At 37.5% G+C, this 19,631-nt stretch overlaps 2 protein-coding genes across 2 annotated transcripts in view; one reads left to right on the plus strand and one right to left on the minus strand.

Annotated features, from left to right (window-relative positions):
* LOC111324849 (CREB-regulated transcription coactivator 1) overlaps positions 1 to 2,462 on the minus strand; it is a 13,879-nt gene extending 11,417 nt beyond the window's left edge. Inside the window, exons 1-4 of the mRNA XM_088757444.1 lie at positions 2,303 to 2,462; positions 2,092 to 2,196; positions 1,843 to 1,974; positions 1,426 to 1,511 (exon numbers count right to left, since the gene is read on the minus strand). Of these exons, the coding sequence (XP_088613570.1) occupies positions 1,426 to 1,511; positions 1,843 to 1,974; positions 2,092 to 2,196; positions 2,303 to 2,410 (431 nt within the window). The 5' untranslated portion in view covers positions 2,411 to 2,462. The remainder of the gene's footprint in view (positions 1 to 1,425; positions 1,512 to 1,842; positions 1,975 to 2,091; positions 2,197 to 2,302) is intronic.
* A 1,225-nt stretch (positions 2,463 to 3,687) lies between these two features.
* On the plus strand, positions 3,688 to 19,394 carry LOC111325902 (sorting nexin-27). The gene is made up of 15 exons (XM_022929814.2): positions 3,688 to 3,949; positions 5,871 to 6,099; positions 6,814 to 6,888; positions 7,563 to 7,680; positions 8,660 to 8,733; positions 9,197 to 9,313; positions 9,795 to 9,873; positions 12,706 to 12,815; positions 13,607 to 13,657; positions 14,149 to 14,238; positions 14,643 to 14,792; positions 15,349 to 15,477; positions 16,098 to 16,157; positions 16,705 to 16,794; positions 18,352 to 19,394. Exons 1-15 carry the CDS (start codon positions 3,711 to 3,713, stop codon positions 18,475 to 18,477), a joined length of 1,737 nt encoding a protein of 578 aa, XP_022785549.1. The 5' UTR covers positions 3,688 to 3,710; the 3' UTR covers positions 18,478 to 19,394.
* Positions 19,395 to 19,631: the final 237 nt, after the last annotated feature.

Below are 19,631 nucleotides of genomic sequence, written 5' to 3' on the forward strand. Positions count from 1 at the left end.
TTCTGACTCTTCGTCGTCGGAAATATGATTCAAATTGTCCGCCACTTTATTTTTTTTCGTAACTACAATCCAATTCTTCGCTTGTGTGATGCCAGAAAACCTGTTTAACTGGTACTAAAATAGACGAGTACAAATACCGCGTGATATTTGTACTTGTCTATGGCATTATTTGTACTCGTCTAGGTGTAGTTGGATAATAAATTTTCTTAGCAGCTTCTGTGGAAATGAGTTAAAATAAAGGTACAAAAACCATTCCAAAATCAGCAGGTAACAAGATCAATTGTCTCTACCAAAGAGTTCTACCTTTTCCTGTAAATAATCTGGAGATTTTGGTTGCAGAACTGGCATGAGAGGTTGGAAAAGTGTTTGTACGTGACTTGCGACTACGTCTAAAATTAATATGTTAGGTAATAATTTAACAGAAAGGCAAGGTAAGTTGAGATGTGAAGTTTTGCCATTTAAATGCATGACGCATGACATGCTGTATAAGTACATGTGACACTTGAATTCTTCTAATAGCACAAGATGTGATAAGGACCCCCTTTGCTTCCATTGCATAACACATTACTAATCTTTATCACATGCACTTTTTTCAGAATATTAAAATTGCACTTTGATCTAAAAGAAAACACATAATAGTAGAACAAGAGTAATTTTGTATGTTTATGTCAATTGTTAACCTGTATTACTCCAGTAGTAAAGATTCGAGAGTCAAAGAAAACATTACCGAGTATGGCAAGCATCTGATTTCACCAAATGTAAATATAGTTATAACTACATAAAAAAATAATTAATTCGTATTTGAACTTCGAGTTCCTAACAATAACTTAATTAATAGACTCACAAATCAGGAAAAAGTAGAATGCAAGCTTCTAGAACCATCCGTGAAAATTTTTCCCACTTTGCCGATAGTATCTTGGGTTTTATTTAGAATCTGCGGCCGTTACCAAATTGACTCCGATTGCCTGATGCACTCCTCAATGGTGATAAGTTGTGCAAACACTTCCAGTATCACAAACAAACCAACAGGTGAACACGAAATCCCAAAAAGATGAGATTTTATCGAAAACAACAAAATTACAAACACTGTTGTTCTAATAATGACAAGAAATAATTTGCAAACAGAGAACAGAGTCGTTTAGAAAATTCATGTTAGTGCAATGATAAATTTGCGCGGGAAACTAGAGGTCAATTCACCTTTCAAAGTGAGCCCTTCGCTACCCAAACAAAATTTTGTACCATATTTATCGTTATGCTCTTCCTAAAAGCACATCTGTTATAGCCAAACAGGTAAGTACAATATCACTATTTCCAAAAAACCAGTATACAGACTCCTCAGCGTAAGTAATTGAATAACTACGCAAAATGCTAACTAAGCTCATCAAGCTATTATAACACACCAGATAGAGATTTGAATGTACGTACCGTCTATCTCGCCAACCTTGATCTTGCGAATACCGATCTTGAGGAGGTGATAAATGGCAGCCAGACACATGGTAGGGAGATGTGTCTATGTGATCAAGGTTAAGGCTAACTAAAACTTCGACAAATCGATTTATTAACGATGTCATGTTCTTTATATAACTTCTTTGCAACAAACCCTATAACGTTTCTCTTTCTACACCGTCACGATCTTGACACAACTATTTTCACGAAACATTAACGTATTTACTTCCAGCAAATCTGACTGAGAAAATTAAGTAACTAGCCACAAATAAATAAGAAAGAACTAAAAAAATAGACCTTGAGATATCTTTGAACCGTATCGTGACATATGTTACCAAAGTCCCTTTACTTTGACTGAGGTGACGATCTGAACTCTTTATCAGACTATGAAAAGGATATTCCCCGAAAACGATTGTTCGGGTTAAATTGAGTTCGGCCGCCTTGGAATCGTTGTTTATGACTGATAGGCATACGATCACCAACGCTGTGATGCATCCCTGTGAGACGATCCAGACTATCTAACGCGGTCTGAAGATCGAAAGCAGTATCATTTCATTAGAATCGAACCTCAAAACAAATGCACAGAAATGTACATATAATCCCATACCAGATGAACACAATCGGTAACTGTAAAACAGAAATTACCTGTAGGTCTAATCGGTGTGCATGTGCTAAACTGATGTTCACATTCGGCAACGATCCCCCAAAGTACTGTTGCTGCATCTGCTGGTGTGGGGGCTTTTTGGTAGGCTTGAAAACAGAGAAGAAATCCATATTCAGCTGTGCTACTGACATGTCAACAACGAACAACAAAACGGACTAAAAAATATTTCTTAATCAAGAAAATTAAAAATACCTCTAGTATGGAAACCTCTTTCATAATCTGTTCGAAAGCACGCGTTCCCTCCTCCTGTTTCTGATTGTGCAGGGCAATTTTCTCAGCAAATTTCCTCGGGTTCGCCATATTGGAAAGAGTAAGTTGGAGCGTGTTGTCAGTCTAGAGCGGCGTTCCATTTGGTCACAGGGGGTCTGTACATCGACCAATCAGCAACCAGCAAAACACAGCTCTCCACGACGTTCCTTGTTGCACAAAATGCAAATGAAAAGCACGAAAAGCAGAGCTTTTTTTCAACTTAAGAATTAATGCTCATGAATGTCAATTTTTGGCTCAATGAAGAGTAACAAGAGATTTTGGGGGTCAGCTTTAACATGTAATCGATCTATTTTGGCAATAGATTTTGGCAGTATCTCAATGACTTCGTGTTGACAAAATCCACTAAAATTACTCACTCGGATCATCTCGTAACTCATTCGGGTCACCATCGGAAATTAATCCCATGTTGCCATGCGATGTCTCCTCGCCCTGTGGGGGTGTTTTTGTGGAGTAGTTCATGTCATTAAGAGTTGTGAAAGGGCGTTTTTTAGTAAAATTAAAAGAGTAGAGACGGGAAAAAAAAGAGAGGGGAAAAGAAACATTTCCGCAAAGAAGTTCCATGGGGCCAGGTGTTACGGGAACCAAATACATTTGTTTCTCAAAGTGACAGTTAACACTTTTCAACAAGGTAAAAGTCGGACAGGCGCGTTTATGGGAGAACACGGTTGTATCGAGAATCTTAGGCGTTTTGTATTCAGTGAACACCCACATTTAACAAATGTTGATTTTATGGAACGAAATTTCCATTGACAATTAGTGTACAATTTACTCTTGAAGGTCAAGAGGTCTCGCGGTCAATTAATTAACCAGGTGCCAGTAATAGTTTAATTCCTAATATTATTTATTTTCCCGATAATTTTAAGGGGGGAATGTGGGTAGATTCTTTTATGCTGTTTAGTTTTTCTTTCCGTTTTTGGTATATTTCCATTAGTGAAAAAAAATAATAATAATAATAATTTTATGACGCTGAAGTGGTCATTGAATGGCGATCATTTGATTTAAATATTATTCATCCTTAGTTTTCTCGATACTTATTTATGGTATGAGCTGGATATTATTGTATGAGATGTTTTATCACTCTTGACGGATTCACATGGAAAGGTTACGGAAAAGTCTCACAAAGAAGTTGGTTTACTAATAGCCACCCAGGTTGGTATACTTAACCCAGCTTGCTTAAGTACCCCGTGTTAATGGACTTCAGTGACAGTACTGTAAGATGTAGCTTCAATTTACTCAATGTTGAAATGAAAACGCTTAAAAAACCGGAAATAAAAACTGGCTTGGCGGAAGTTTTACGTCCATCTGCTATCACGTGACTGCTAAATCAAACATGGCGGATGACGAAGAAGCTGATGCTCGTCAAGCTGATCCTTATGGACCCAGATTAATTGAACTGTGCCGAGGAGAAAATGGATTTGGATTTAATGTTCGTGGCCAGGTATCAGAAGGGGGGCAGCTGAGGTCAATAAATGGAGAATTGTATGCACCGTTGCAGCATGTAAGCGCTGTATTGGAAAGTGGCCCTGCTCACAGTGGAGGTGTCAGGATTGGTGATCGAATCCTTGAAGTGTACGTAAACATACACGACTTACTTTGTGTGTGATTCTAATTATTTTGCACGGATTCTTTTAATTAGGGGACAGTGGATAGTTGCAACATTGGTGCTGCGTGGTTGATGGAAATAAACGTACTTCTCTGCAATAATTATCATCAAACTGATCGTTGCCAGCTGTTAATACTTCCTCTTGTGATCATTCACCAGCCGATTTTTTATTTTCTCATATTTCTTCCCTAGTCGAAGAAAGTTACGAGAATATTTTGCTTGACATGGAGTTATGGCGCAACTAGTAGTCTGTGCCAACATTCTCGAAACCTACCGTTGCTTATTGAGATTTTTCCGGTAGAAAAATAGTTTTTTGTTTCTACTTGCAATCATGTTTTCATTTGACAAGTGTTTATTTAAGTTTTAACCTCTGATTTGGTTTGATTCCTTTCTCCTAAGTGAGAAGTCTTAATGTTACAGCGCAGTGGTGCCACTCGAACTTAATATGTGTTTTTAATAATCCAAATTTGAAGTCAGTAAACCAAGGTGAAGAAAACATCTTTAGCTTAATAAGGAATTTGTTGTTTTAAATAAGAAAATTCGAATAAAACAAGTCATTTCTTTATTCCTCTTAGTACTTAAGTCATGAAACACACGTATCTGTTCATGATCATTTTTGCTTACACAGACTCAGAGGATAGGATTTTATTTTTACAAACTGTTAAATATTATAGTCAAGTTTGTAAGTCTTAATATTGATGGACATTAATCCGCTTTGCCTCCTTGATCTAGCTTTTAGGAGCCTGACTTGTTTTCATCAGTATTAATCTGTATGGTTTAGGAGCTAGATTTTCCATCAGTGCCAGGGGTTTCGATAAAAGCTAGGTTAAATGGTGGTCAACCACTGCCTACAAGACCTTTGACCACAGTCTGTTTAGCTTTGACCAAGCTCGTGTGTTTGGGTTTTGCCTTGTGGCCCTTTCCAGGCCCATTATACCATACAAAGCAACTTTTGGAAAAAGTTACTGAAACCTCTGTCAATATATACCTAATACCCATGCAGTTTATGACAGTACCATGAATGTTTTTGAAAGGGTAGTAATCACTGTGGTCACATGTAAAGTCACACTTCACTCATGGTGCATTTTATGTGTTGGTGATAAGATGTAGATTCTACATGTACAAAGTTCAGTGTTTGAAAGTTACATCTTTTCAAGAAGGACTTTTCCAGATTGCTGGAAACTTCTTTCCTTCAAGTGTTATTGGGAAACTATTCAAAGTTGTATACTTTGAGTGAGAAAAAAATTGGATTTTGAGTTGTATGGTCCTGGAATCAAAACAAATAAATTGGAGTGTTAATCAAAGCTATAAATGCAGATGGGTGTAAAATCATGAAAGAATGCTTTTGGCTATTCCCTATAATATACTTATAGCTGTTGAAGGGGTGGAAATCATCAATCTGATATGAGGCTGCTTTACATTTTCCTATCCATGGCATGGTAAACAAGGTATTTTGTAAACCACATGTGAAAGCAGTTCATTAGTATTTAAGAAATATTTAATGAGTTGGGGTTAGGTGATTCTTGGACCTTGCTGCGGCCAAAGGGATAGAAGATCTCTTTTTGAGGAAATATTTCACACTATTTAACAGTAATTCTTATTAGTTAGAATCTCAACTTCTTAATCCTTGAACTCTTAAGAGTGACTAGTTTCTAGTTTGTCCTTACCAAATATCCCTTGGATCAAAGGTTATGGGCACAAGAACAAAGGAGACTATCAAACCAGTTTTATAAGCTCCTGATGGTCATGAAAAATTTTTCTTGTCAGTAACAAATGAGATGTAAAGAGAACAGTGCAGGGAATTTAAGTACCTATATTAGGGGGATTCATGGTTAATGTAGTGAATATGCCATAATATTGATGTAGTGATGATTTTGTTCTTAACAGGAATGGTGAAAATGTGGAGGGTGCTACTCACAAACATGTAGTGAACCTGATAAAGAAAGGTGGAGATAAACTGACCTTAGTCGTGATATCTGTCAGCCAAAACGAAGCTGAGAAATTTGATAGTGAGAGCTCATCAGGTGGGGAATATTATGATTACTCAGACAAGAGAGCTGTACCATTATCAATTCCTGAGACAAGACAAGTTGTTAGTAATGGTGAAACATTTGTGGTAAGAATTGTTAAAATGTGTTTTTTTGCATGATACAGTATTATTTCTCAGTTGAGTTGTTATGTCAATGAGATCTCTTTTCAAAATCACAATAAATCTAAATCACAATGTCATCTTGTAGTTATAGGATGAAGGCAACTAACCTGCCAAGAAAGTTTTTTTACTTCACCAAATAACCAGCTGCACAAATATTAATGCAACATCTTGTAGTCGTGCTCTTCCATTTGTGGGTATCAAAGGGTTTTTATATGTGAAATATGATTAGGGCTAAAATTAGTATTTGGGGAAAGGTGAGCATGATTTATGAATGAACCAGTGTGTGGTGTCATTTGCCTCCTGAAATATGCACTCTACTTGACCCGTGAATTTTTTCCTTTTATTAAGTGAAAACCTGAAGATTTCCATGAAACCTTGTACACAAGAAGAAATAGGAGACATTTTTCCTTTGTGAGGCAGGATGTTTTCTAGAATTCAGAGGTGAAGTGGGATGAGGACACTCTCTCCCCCTTCACTACCCTTGCATTGGTGCCATTACATACATGTGTCATGTCAGCAATATGTTGATAATTGTTCTTAAAGTAGTCATTTGCAATAATGGCTTTCCAAGGAAAGATAATTCAGTCAACTACATAAAAAGATAAATTGAAGCTGCAGTAACTCTAATGATTATAATTATATTTATCTATTTGTGGTGAAAGAATATCCTTCTTATAGGTATATAATATCTATTATGGAGACAAGCATATTTGTTCCAGGAGATACAAAGAATTTTCAAACTTGCACAGCCAGGTAAAGAGATAAAGATTTTGTAATTGAATTATTTGCTAAATATAGCAGAGAAGTGTTCCCTAGGAGTTGATTTAGGGACCCATTTGTGGCCAACTGTCAAATTTGAAGCTGGTACCTTTTATCACCCTGAGCCAGGTTGTTCAAAGCTGGGTCAAGTAGTAAGGGTTAGTATGAAATCTGATCTCAGATCTGAAAGTTTTTAAAGAAAATTAAGTGGAGTTCTTTTAGTCTACAATTTGATGCTTGCTTGTCCTAAAAATAATAGACTGAAGAAATTTTTGAACAAAGAAATAAGGCAACTCAGTTCTAAACTTAATCCCGGGCTAGTAATAACTGGCCTGTGGACAACTGGGCCTAGAAAATGTGTGTAGTCTTCACTCTCAGGGAGGTAATGTGCAATGGTCTAGCATCACATCCTGGGGGGAGTATTAATATTCATACCTGTTTCATGCAACAGAAACCAAGATAAGCTTTGGGTAGATGGGCCACTTGGCCTGAGTGTAGAATTACATCTACTTTTGCTCTCATGGTAATGATACACAGAGTCATATTGGTGTATAGTGATAATTACTGCTAATCTTTAAATTAATATTTATTGTGCCTAATTGATTAAATTATCTTTTATCTTAATATAGTTTGATATAATCTGAGGCTTTTGTTGTCTTTGCTCTCAGCTTAAAAAGGAGTTTAGAGATTTCCAGTTTCCAAAGTTTCCTGGAAAGTGGCCATTTCACTTATCTGATCAGCAAATAGAGACCCGTAGAAAAGCTCTGGAATTCTATTTTGATCAAGGTTAGACCAGCAGTTTTTTAAATAAAATGTGCTTTATAAGCTCATAAATTTGTAATTATTCACTCTGTCATGTGAAGTAGAACTGAGATTACAGTGAATGTATTGTTTTATATGAATACTGGAAGCAATTTTGCGTTTCTTCTGCACACTGCACACCAGGTACAGTCTACCAAAACAAAAATACTGGTACTTTCAGATTCTCTAGGAAAATTCACTACTTGGTTAGGAAATTGCAAATTAAATGGCATGCAAAAACCGACATTGCACAAGTTGCAAAGTGATGAGTCCAATATCAGTTTTCAAGTGCAATTTAACGTGGAATTCATGAGTCAAGTAATGGATTTTCCATGAATGACATAATTGAATCAAAATAAGAAAAAAAAACAGCATCACCTTTAGTTGTCATGTTTATGTAGATGCGAAACAATATCACCTAGCCTCATTTTCAACTCACCATTCCAAGCTAAATACCTCACTTCGTTAACCAATCAGGATGTGAAATTTTATTCAATGATGCGATTCTATTGCTTAGTAGTCTTCCAGTAACAATGATATTAGTTTCTCTGAGGTGTCTGAAAAAGCAAACCCACACAAGAGGCATTTTCTGGAAGCACCCCTAAAGATTTAAGATGATATCAAGCCAAAATTTTGAATTTTTTTTCTTGAATTGAATTAAAGACTGCTTCACTATCAGCTTGTTTCAAAATGTTCCTTTAACTCTCCACACCACCCCACAGGGTGTAATAAGGTCCTGTCAGGGAGGGAGGAGTCTCATTGAGTACTAGGGCCTAGTAAAGAGGAAGGTTTAGTTAAAACTTATAGATGAGAGCCAAAAAATTCAAACCAGTCTTATGGTCATTTGATATAGACTATTAATAATTGTTAGAAATAATGCAAACAAGAATTAAGCTACCCTGAAAATTTTCAATCTGCCCTGAAAATTTTGGACTGAAAAGTAATTTTTATACTCTCTTAACAGTTAATTCAGTTAAAGTTATTGGAGAGTCAGATGCCATGGTAGAATTTCTTAAATCTTCAGAAAACCAACTTCAGGTATTTTGTTGTTTCTTTTTCAGGCAGATTCTACCTAGAGATGGCTTTGAATAAGATTACCTTTATTTTATTAAATTTTTTAGTATACTTGAAGTAATGTTGTAAAGTAGTATTTGTCTTTGTATTTTTTGTTTTCTTGGACAAGGCTCTGTACTCTAGCAGAGAACCTCTCCACCCAGGAGTTTAAATGGGTAACCTTTGACAGACCAGCATCCCACACAGACCGGTAGCCATACTCCTAGCTGGTTCTTTCTTGTACCTGCTATGGAAGTGGAGATAACCTATGATGGTATCTGTGAGCCACATAGCTCTCCTACATGCTAAACCATTTTTAACACCTAGACAGGATGGAATTAATGTTAGCCCAACAAGCCACTTTCTCAGTTTTTCATATGAGTACAGGTTTGTTGAGAATTAGAACAGAGGGTCTCTATTCATTTTCTCTTCCAATGTTGTATTTTAGCAAGAGAAAGAAGAGGAAGATGGTTCAATGAAAGTTGAGTTGAGAGTATTTTTACCAGATGAGTCCATTACAACTGTGACTGTTTTGAAATGTCACAAAACAGTTCAAGTATATCAGGTGAGCAGTGGAGAACATTCATGCACAGTACTTTACACAAATGCAGTGTATGCATGCTTTCAAATTCATGGATTTACTATTGAAGCCAAGGGTGAGAGGTAGTTTGTCTAACTTTAAGATATTGTTGTGAGCAACAGTAATGTGTACCGATTTCTGTTGACAAAAAGTGTAAAATCACATACAAAAAGGAGGGATGTGGCACATCCTATTTTGATTATGAAGAGGAAATAAGTATTTTTGGTTATTAATAGTTCCTAACAACAATCTAAGGGAAACAAAAGCTTTAGTAAGGAGAGCTAAAGATGAAATTGTTTGACTTCTGTCTCGCATTTTTAAACAGAAGTCTCAGTATCTTGCAAATTTTGGATTTTTTACCATTCACCAGGGCCTTCTTGTTATACAAGACTCAAAAATGGGCAAATCCAAATTATAAACTAGACATTATGTGACTTGATTTGATTTGATATTATGTTAATGGAAGGCCATGACAGAAAAGCTAAACTTGGTTGAAGGTAGCATCTCAAACTTTGCACTCTTTGAGATTGGTGAGGATGGTTTTGGTAAGTGAAGTATGTTGTGCTTCTTGTTAATTACCATTAAGGGTTTTTAGTGGGTATTTTGGACTAGCTTGTTCACAGGCGGCCCAAGCTCTCTTTGAGAACCACACAAGGAACACAATTTGCATATCGATTGATAAGGATTTGTATGGGATTTTCTACAAGATATCCATATAGAGATTGTTAAAAGTGAAAATATTAAATAAAAATGGCTTACCTTATTCCATACGTGTGTTGCTTGCTCCTGGTGTCGTTATTTTACCGATTTTACTTGATTTAAGCGGTTTTTTTTTAATCCTGGATTTCTCTTCTTAAAGAGAAGAAAACCAGGATTAAAAAAACCGCTTAAATCAAGTGAAATAGGTGAAAAAACGACACCAGGAGCAAGCAACACACGTATGGAATAAGGTAAGCCATTTTTATTTAATATTTTCACTTTTAACTATCCTTTATGGATATCTTGTAGAAAATCCCATACAAATCCTTATAAATCGATAGCAAATTGTGTTCCTTGTGTGGTTTTCAAAGAGAGCTTGGGCCACCTGTGGCTTGGCTGATCACTAGCTGTCATTTATTGCTTGGATCATTGCCAATCCTGAGTTATATTCAAAGGTATAGGTTTTCACAATTGCTGAGTCTGCATTAGTGCTAATATTCCCTGAGTAGCTAGGCTCAGCTTGTGTAAGTGTTTAATTTTGATTTTGCCTTAACCCTTTCTCTCCCAAGATCTCATTAGTAATTCTGCTTACTTTCTGCCATACAATTCTTATGATGTTATAATTTGGATATATCAACAAAGTTGAAATGGTAAATTGGCCACCGTAACGATTACAAAAGCTGATGTTTCGAGCGTTAGGTATGGGTCGCACTTGGGCAAAGTTTTCAACTTTGCCGGCAAAAAAAATACAGAAAATTTGAAACCGCAACCGGAAAGCAAACTTTTGGTTTCAACTATCAGGTTAGCCCTTCGTCGGACCGAATAGGGGAATTGTGGGTTGTGTGTGCTTTTAAAGGCAGAAAATGGAGCTACGTTATTGGTGGGAACATGGCAACGAGAAAAACACGAGTAAATTAGTGGAATGAAAAGCGTTCGTTGATCCCTGTGGGATTTAGACTGCCGGTTTGAAAGATGAGCTTTTGTTCAAGAGTTTTACGGCTTTCCGTGCTATCTTAGTGTAAGGAAAGACCGCAGATTGCCATATGTTGCTTAGAATGATTAGGTAAATTAAAGTGTCTAGTGACTGGTTTCGATGTGTCCTTGTCATTCCTTTCCTTTCCACGTCTCGAAGGTGTTCTCGGAATCGGTCACCTAGTCTTCTTCCTGTTTCGCCGATGTATATCGTTTTACAATAAGTGCAAGTTATGCAATAGATTACATTGGCGGAGGTGCACGTGAAGTGATCGGCGATCTTATTGGATCGTTTAGGTCCCAATATTTTAACAGTTTTGTGAATGAAAGGACACGTTTTGCATTGTGCACGAGCGCATTTAAAAGTGCCTGGTTGGTCATTAGTCTGAGAAGAACTTCTGACCAAAAATTTGCCTATGTTTTTGTCGCGTTTGAATGAACTTGAGCGGAGGCTGCGAAAAGATAGTGCTTGTCTCTGGATCGTTTTGAAGTAAAAAAAGGTTTTAAGAATGATGGATTTAACTGAGTGGTTGTGAGGGTGAAACGTGAGAGTGAATGGAATGCGGTCGGAATCTTCCTTATGCGACGTTTGTAGTGTTGAATGTCGATCAATAAGTTGGGTGCGGTGGTAATCCGCTTGAACGACAGAAACAGGGTAACCACGGTTATTGAAAAACTGGCACATTGACTCTGATTTGTGGTGGAAATCAGAGTCATCACTACATAAACGACGAAGTCTTAGAAACTGAGAAAAAGGATTGGAATTCTTAACTTAATATGCAAAGACGAATATAACAAGTAATTATGCGATTCTGTAGGCTTGTAATACACACTAGTGCATAAACCGTTGCCTTCAATTGAAACTTTGATGTCTAAAAAGGATAAAGAATTGTCAGAAATTTCCCAGGTATATTTCAGAGCCGGGTGAAAAAAATTGACTGCGGATATGAATTGAGTGAGCTCCTCTCTGGTAGAGGAGGTAGCACCGATACAGTCGTCGATGTAGCGACCGTAGAGTTCAGGTTTGGAGCCGTTGTATTGGCTGAAAAATTGATGTTCGACAAAACCTACAAAAAGATTGGCTTAGCTAGGTCCCATTTTGGTGCCCATGGCTACACCATTGGTTTGTTTGAAGAAGTTATTTCCGAATGAAAAACAATTGAGTGTGAGCACCAGTTCGGCTAAGCGTAGTAGTGTTTCAGATTTTGGTTCCTTAACAGTACGTTGATCAAAAAAGATTTTAAGGGCCAGACGGCCTTCGCCATTAGGAATGACAGTGTAAAGAGACATAATATCCATGGTGAAGTTTGTTTTGGCCGAGGAAATTAAAGTCTCGAAAAATTTGAAGAGTGTGTTGGCTGTCTTTAATATATGATGGTAAAGTTTTGACGATGGGAGCCATAATTGTAATTTGGAGAATTTAGCCATAATGTTAGTTTGGAGAATTTGGTATCAGATCAACTGTTAAATCCTAATTGATATTTTTCTTTATTGTCATCACTGTAAGGAGAAATTCTGTCTTGGTCACTCATGGGAGGTAAAGGCTTAAAGGCTTTGGGTTGTTTCTGGCTCTAGATCTGCCATTCTTCTCTTTACAAAAGAGGCATAATATTTTGCTTTTTACTTTAAATTTTACAATTTTATTAACACCAAACTCTCTCTGCATGGTGTTTCTCAATTGGCTTATTTTTTTTTTCTGATTTTAGAACGCAAACTTGAACAGAATGAGTTCCCTCACAACTTATATATCAAGAGTTATACTGCATCATCTACAACCTGTCTTGCATTTCGAAAGTGGATATTTACCTTAGCAAGGGTTTGTGTGCTAATGTTATACCTAATGTTAAGCCTGGTCGTCAAGATGTAGACCAGTGCTATCAGTAATTGAGAAGAGAGAAAGACTATTCACTGTTTCATGAGTGAGTGCCTCAGTCATTACAGTAAGATGTAGACCAATGCTATCAGTAATTGAGAAGAGAGAAAGACTATTCACTGTTTCATGAGTGAGTGCCTCAGTCATTACAGTAAGATGTAGACCAATGCTATCAGTAATTGAGAATAGAGAAAGACTATTCACTGTTTCATGAGTGAGTGCCTCAGTCATTACAGTAAGATGTAGACCAATGCTATCAGTAATTGTGAAGAGAGAAAGACTATTCACTCTTTCATGAGTGAGTGCCTCAGTCATTACAGTAAGGTACTGGAAAGAAGTGGTCCTATGAATCTTTGTGCATTAGTTCCCACCAATTGAATGGAAAAAAAAAAAAAAAACAAAGTCATTTTTGTTTTGTTTTAGCTTTTACCCATAGAAGAGGGCATTTAACTTATATTGTTTCTCAATTTTCCTCACTAAGTTGAAAACAAAAAGCGACTTAATGTTTTTCATTCAGTCTGTATCTTGGCCAAAGGAGGGTGATTTACGTGACCTTTACATTACATCTAGTTTAATGGGTGAAGAGGATTCAAAGGTACATTTATAGGAAGGGGGCACACAAACACCAGGACATTTGTTAGTAAAAGTGAGTAGAATTTCAAAGTCTTCAAGGAAACGTGGTGCTGAGGATTTGAAAGTAAAGCATTTTATTTATTTGTTGTGTAATTCAACAGGAGGTGCAGATGAACAATGACGAGAGTGCAGTAAATCTCCTATATACCCAGGTATTCCTTTTTCTTCACCGGAGAAAGATATATTAACTTTATTTTTTCCCTTTTTCTATGTTATGTCCTTTATGCATAGTTCTTTTGAACTGAAATAGACCCTTAGCTGCCTATTTTAAGTCTTGTATCTTTTCATCAATAAACTAGCTTGGGTTTATAATTTTTACGGTGTACTGGCCAAAGCAATGAAACCAGAGTCTCCAGCCACATTGTAGAAGAATGATACTCAATTAGCTTTTTGAAAAACCTTGTTGTTCTGTGTTAGGGTATTTAAGATCAAACTATGTGGAAAATTAAGTTCAACCCTTGACCTGCAATGTTTTTCATCATCATGTTTTACCATTGAGAAAGTGCAAGGGAGTGCCAGTGTCCCAAACAACCATCCCAAAGTCTGAGATATTTGTAGCACTGCAAAGATGATTTTATGAATAACTTATTTTGTGTAAATATCTCTTTATACCACTTGTGTTGTCATTTTAAAACACATGCAGGCCGTTAGTGACTTAAGAACACGGAAACTGTCCCCTGGAAAAAACCTCCAAAAGCTTAAAGACCTGAAGGCAGCAAATAAAAAGAAAGAGGTAAGAGATTCCATGGTGTATTTGCGCACAAAACACTCTGTGTCGACCAAACATGTGCAATGTTGTAATATATCTTCGAGACACACGATATTATTGTCTTAAGAAAAATCGTAAAACAGTCTAGTATGGTTTTTTGGAGATTACCGGAAAGTTTAATTGGGTTGAAGATTGAGCCCATATGAAAGAGGAATCTCAACTATGTCTTTGTTCTTTTCAGCCACTGGCTGGAGTATTTCACTCAGTTGGTTTTCAATGTTCTTCCTGAGCTTGTTCAAAACATGGTTCACTCATTTGGATCCGATCTTTTCACGCTCGATTCCGTTTTTAACATTCATTTCAATTTGTACTGGACACACACACACAATTTGGACCTTTTTTTTCTTTTTCTTTTTTAATAATTGCAGTATCTTGATGTTGCAAGAACGTTAGATGGGTATGCAACTGTTGTTTTTCCTCACTGTGGTTGCGATGCGAGAAAAAGTGGTCATGTGATCGTATCCATAAGTTTAAACTCTTTCCGACTACGAGCGTGTTCCAGCGAGGGTGAAAAAGAGGTCAGTATAGTCCTTTGTTTTTATTCGAAAATGTTGACGCTATACACATACATACCAGTGTCTCTCGCCCGTTTTCTGTGATGTCTGCATTTTTCGTGGTGGCATTTACAAACGGCAAAACAATATGATTACAGAATGCTTCAAGAATTGTTTTTGAAGTGAGTCATTCTTTGTCTATTATTGCGTTTGTCTTGACATCACGAACTGCTTTATTTTCAAACAAGCAAGGTGAAAATGGGAGTAAGCAGGGGTGGCACAGCGGTGAGAGCGCTCGCTTTCCACCACTGCGATCCGAGTTCGATTCGCGGACCTGCTGGCGTCACATGAGGGTTGAGATTGTTATTGGTTCTCGTTCATGCTCTGAGGGTTTTTCTCTGGGTCCTCCGGTTTTCCTCCCTCGACGAAGAAACCAATGTTATAAATTCTAATTCGACCTGGAAACAGTGGACAAGGAGAGCCACCTCGTGGAATGTCCACTGCTAAATCCCCTTTATTTTTTATTTTATCATTTTTATTGAAATGGTAAATGAGTTGGTTGGCTTTCTTGTTTTAACAGGAGCAGGAGCACACATTCAACTGGGAGGAGCTGACACAGTGGGAGGCTGATAGAGAAGCAATGGCATTTTGTTTTGAGTACAAAAAAGGCGACAAAAAGCCAAGATGGGTTAAAATATATTCCACATATGTTAGTAGACATTTTATGTTTTTGAATGAATGACCAGCCAACTGAATGAAATATCCTGACAGAGTGAGCGAGTGCGACGACCTCTGAGAACGTTCTGAAAAAAAGATTTGATGAGAAGTACAATGGTCGTAGATATGTGTTTTAACTGAAACCCATTAAGTAATCTCAACCTAAGAAACAAAACAATATGAAATCAGCCCACTCTGTCCATTTCGTGGCGCGAAAGCCTCATCAACAATTGACTCGTTTCTAATTAAGAAGTAAATTTTGTGATCTAATCATTGAGAAGAAGTCCGACATCGTTCAACGTATCGAGCACGTATGGTCGTTCGGAAAATTTTAAAGGCCAAGGCTATCTCAAATCAATGTCGCCTTAGCCAAGGTCGACATGAATGGTGACTATCTGAGTGACGGGGGCCAACCATCGTCCCAGCCGATTGACTCGCTCTTCAATAAGTGCACTGGGGACAAGTCCATGTGATCGAGACCGAGTGTCCGAGGGTCATGGCGGGGAACAGTGAGAAGTAGGACTGTGCACCGCCTTACCTTGTTTTTTCAAGTTACGTTAGTTGGCCATAACCGGCTCTTTTCGTAATGTCTTTGTTGTTGTTATTTTGCAGTTTGTTTATATGAATGCGTGCGTTGACAGAGTCATGGCTGAGATGGAAATGAATAAAAAGGTAACGTCAGAACAGACACTTTGTATATAACAACAAAGAGAATAAACCGACTAATAGATCTCATATCGCTCGTATTTAAGTAGTCCTTGCTCCGAGGGTTTTTCTCCGGGTTCTCCGGTTTTCCTCCCTCCGCAAAAACCAACATTCCAAATTCCAATTCGATCTAGAAACAGTGGACAAGGAGGAGCCACCCAGTGGAATGTCCATTGCTAAATTATTTATTTATAATTACTGATTATTTATTAGGAACTGATATGCTTCCATCTGGTCTCGATGGGCTTGTTACCCACGAAGTTAGCGAAGCTGTTTTTTTTTTTTTTCACCAAAAAATTATTGATACGCGAAGCTATATGAGAACTCTAAATTAGAAAGCCTAGTGACAAAGTTTAGTTTTCACGCGAGAAGATTTTTTTTCGGTTTTTCGTTTTGAGCCCCGCTTGATTCAGTACTGTGTTCACTTTTTTAATGAAACATGGAGAGCTTTTACGCCCACGATTGTGGAGTACGATACAAACGATGTGGTTAATTTCCAATTGGTTTGTTACAGGATGGTATGTTACCACTGTATCCAGGCGGAATAGAAACAAACATGCCATCAGAAGAAGCAACCGGAGACGTGACAAATTCACAGGAGACGGTAGGTGAATGATATCTACTCTGTGCTGTTACTGTGTCCAAGTACATTACACATACTTCAGTACCTTCGATTGGCTTCAATTTAGTCACTGAAAGTACCTGGAGGGGGGTGGAGAAGGGAGAGTTTGCTCTGGCGTGAGTCCCAACTTTGTCCCTTTTATACACCAATCTTGATCAAACTGTTGACCACTTCAATATATCTATCATCCATATATATCATCCATATATTATCATCCATGCAGGATGGTCCCATCTCTTACTGTATTTAAAATAAATGGCAATTTTGCGAGGATACTTTTTACAGACCGATTTCAGCATGACTCACTAACCCTAAGCAATTACTCTGCTTTTTTTATATTATAACAATTCCTCAGTAAACTTTTTGTAAAAAAGACAGAACAAAAAACGAGGCCTTTGTTTTGAACAAGAAAACTTTTTTTCTCGCTTTCGTCGCAAGTGGTATCATAAATTTACCATTAGTTTCTTTTCTTTACACATGTACCTTATCTTGTGAAATCCCTTCCCTTTTACGTAACTCTAGTCTTAAATTTGCGCCATTCACCGTTCGGACAGAGCGTGGTCTTATTGCCCTTTATAGAGAACGTCCTACCTTGTCCCCATGCCCCCTTCACTTAACCTATATATGGATACTCTTCAGCAAGAGGTTTGACTGAAAAAAATACAAACAATACAAAATGCACTAGAACATCTAAGCAGGAGGACGTTAAGCACAAATGTCAAAAGTCAACATCGTGTTAACGGCTCGAAAAACGTGTTGCGCCAACTTTTCCCAATCATCTACTGCACGAGGCGATATCCAATCATTTCTTTCCCATTGACGTTTCGTAATCAGGCGATTTGTACCCAAATTCAGACGATTCGTACCCAGTTTGTGTTGGTTCGTACCCGACTCGCTGGTCGATTCGTACCCTTCCCAGGAGATCGCACGAAATTCCTCACGTGCTGCAAGGGTGTGAACAAATGTTGATTATTGTTTACGATAAGTTGGTAAAGAGTTAGAGCTTAAAGTTCTGTTGATTATGCTTGAGACCTTCTTTTCAATAACAGGGCCGGGTTGTCCGAAAGGGGGTTAACCTTTATCTAGGATTTAAAGTTAACCTTGGATTTCATTTCCCATGCAGAAGAGCGCGTATAAGAGCTAAGGCTTTGTTGAGTCTTCCCTTAATATGACTCGAAACTAGGGGGAAAAAATATAAAAGAAAATATCTTTTGCGGAGCTGTAAAACTAAATTAAAAATTTAGGTTAACCGTATTTTTAACAACCTGGCCCGGTGGTTGCATATCAAAAATGGACACCTCATAAACAAAACTTATTGAAGCAGATTATGTTGCTAATTAACATAAGAAACCGACCTTACTTTAAACATACTTAACATGGAAACATGCTTTATTAGTATGGGTACGAAACACTAAACTGACTGGACATGAATGGTCCCAGCTAGGTACAATTCGACTGGTCAGCCACGTGACAGAAAAAAGGTACCGTGATAAAAGAAGGACCACTGAGCAGTAAAGCTTATGTTCTCTGTTTCTATAGGAAACCAATCCCGCTTTCAACCAGAGGGGTCATACCAAACCATACGCTGCCAAGAATAATAAATTTTCAATGCCGAGAACGTCCTCAAAGAATTTGCATTCCACCATCGAAGACGAAGACTTGTGAATTAAGAGCAACTAATATGGAGTGAAAATTTCTTTCCTCGCTATGGATCACCAGACGCACGCAACGTGTAGCGTGTTGCTAACAGAGCTTCAATTTGGGTCTAGTTACCAGTGACCATTATTGAGGCTTTTGTGATGCGTATGAACTGTCTTCTCCTGATAGATATTACTGTGTACTCACAGCTAACTTCTACTGATATAGGTCTGTGTAAAGTACACTTGCTCCAAGATTTACCCTTTGAACCCTTGACACATAACATAATAATCAACTACAACTGCAACCTTGAATGAAGTCTCAAAGTCTTGCATCTTTGGTAGATAGAATACGTCGGTGATCTTTCATGCCTAAAAAAACTTACACCGTTTCTGACCTGTGAATCTTTCCTTTGAGGTCATTTGTTGATTCTAAGGAACCATTGGGATTTGTTAACCACGTAGGAAAGTCTGATTCATATCAAACATGGACTGAATTTGATTTTGAATACTAAACTATTTTCATTCTAGGATGCATGTAAATAAGTGAAGGTATTACAAATTATCTCTCTCGTTCCCGGCACAAAGGGAGCATAAGGAGAAGGCAATTGGAGAAAATTACAGATTAAAAATAGTAGTAGGGGTTTTTGGTTGGAAAAAAGACTGCAGTAGTTTTAAGTTAAAAAGGCAGGTCTTCCAAGAAATAAGCGCATAGTTTTTTGTCTAGCTATTCATATGATATAGATATCAAATACAGAGTCCAAGTAAGAAGTTGTGATTTAAACAGACAATACCAGGACAAATACTTAACTAGATCTGAGTCAGTAAGTTATCCAATGTGGCCAGTAAGATATATTTTAGAAACAGGAAATGCGTGGCGGGTACCAACGTGCATTTGAACCTGAATTGTTGAATTAAATATTATTAGTACTTTGTTTGGTAAAATATCAACATAAATATTGATTCCTCAGATATATCTCTACGGTTCGGATGTAAATATCGTCCCACAGCTGTCGCACGAGTGCGTGACACTGCCCGCGACTGTTACAAGACTCTAACGAATGTGACACCAGCGTGCGACACTGCTGACGACTTTGACCGACTCGACTTTAACACTCGACTGCGGATTTTGTTTTCCTTATTACTCAACAGGGACCAGTCTTGTTTAGCCCTATTTTTCCA

The sequence above is a fragment of the Stylophora pistillata genome, chromosome 4 (assembly GCF_964205215.1).
Source record: "Stylophora pistillata chromosome 4, jaStyPist1.2, whole genome shotgun sequence".
Classification (NCBI taxonomy): Eukaryota; Metazoa; Cnidaria; class Anthozoa; order Scleractinia; family Pocilloporidae; genus Stylophora; species Stylophora pistillata.

What these genes read in the sequence shown, in the direction of transcription:
- LOC111325902 (XM_022929814.2), top strand. Translation starts at nt 3,711, where the DNA reads ATGGCGGATGACGAAGAAGCTGATGCTCGTCAAGCTGATCCTTATGGA. An exon ending in GGATATTTACCTTAGCAAGG is followed by an intron (nt 12,816 to 13,606) that starts GTTTGTGTGCTA and finishes GTAATTCAACAG; the next exon opens with GAGGTGCAGATGAACAATGA. An exon ending in AGATGGAAATGAATAAAAAG is followed by an intron (nt 16,158 to 16,704) that starts GTAACGTCAGAA and finishes GGTTTGTTACAG; the next exon opens with GATGGTATGTTACCACTGTA.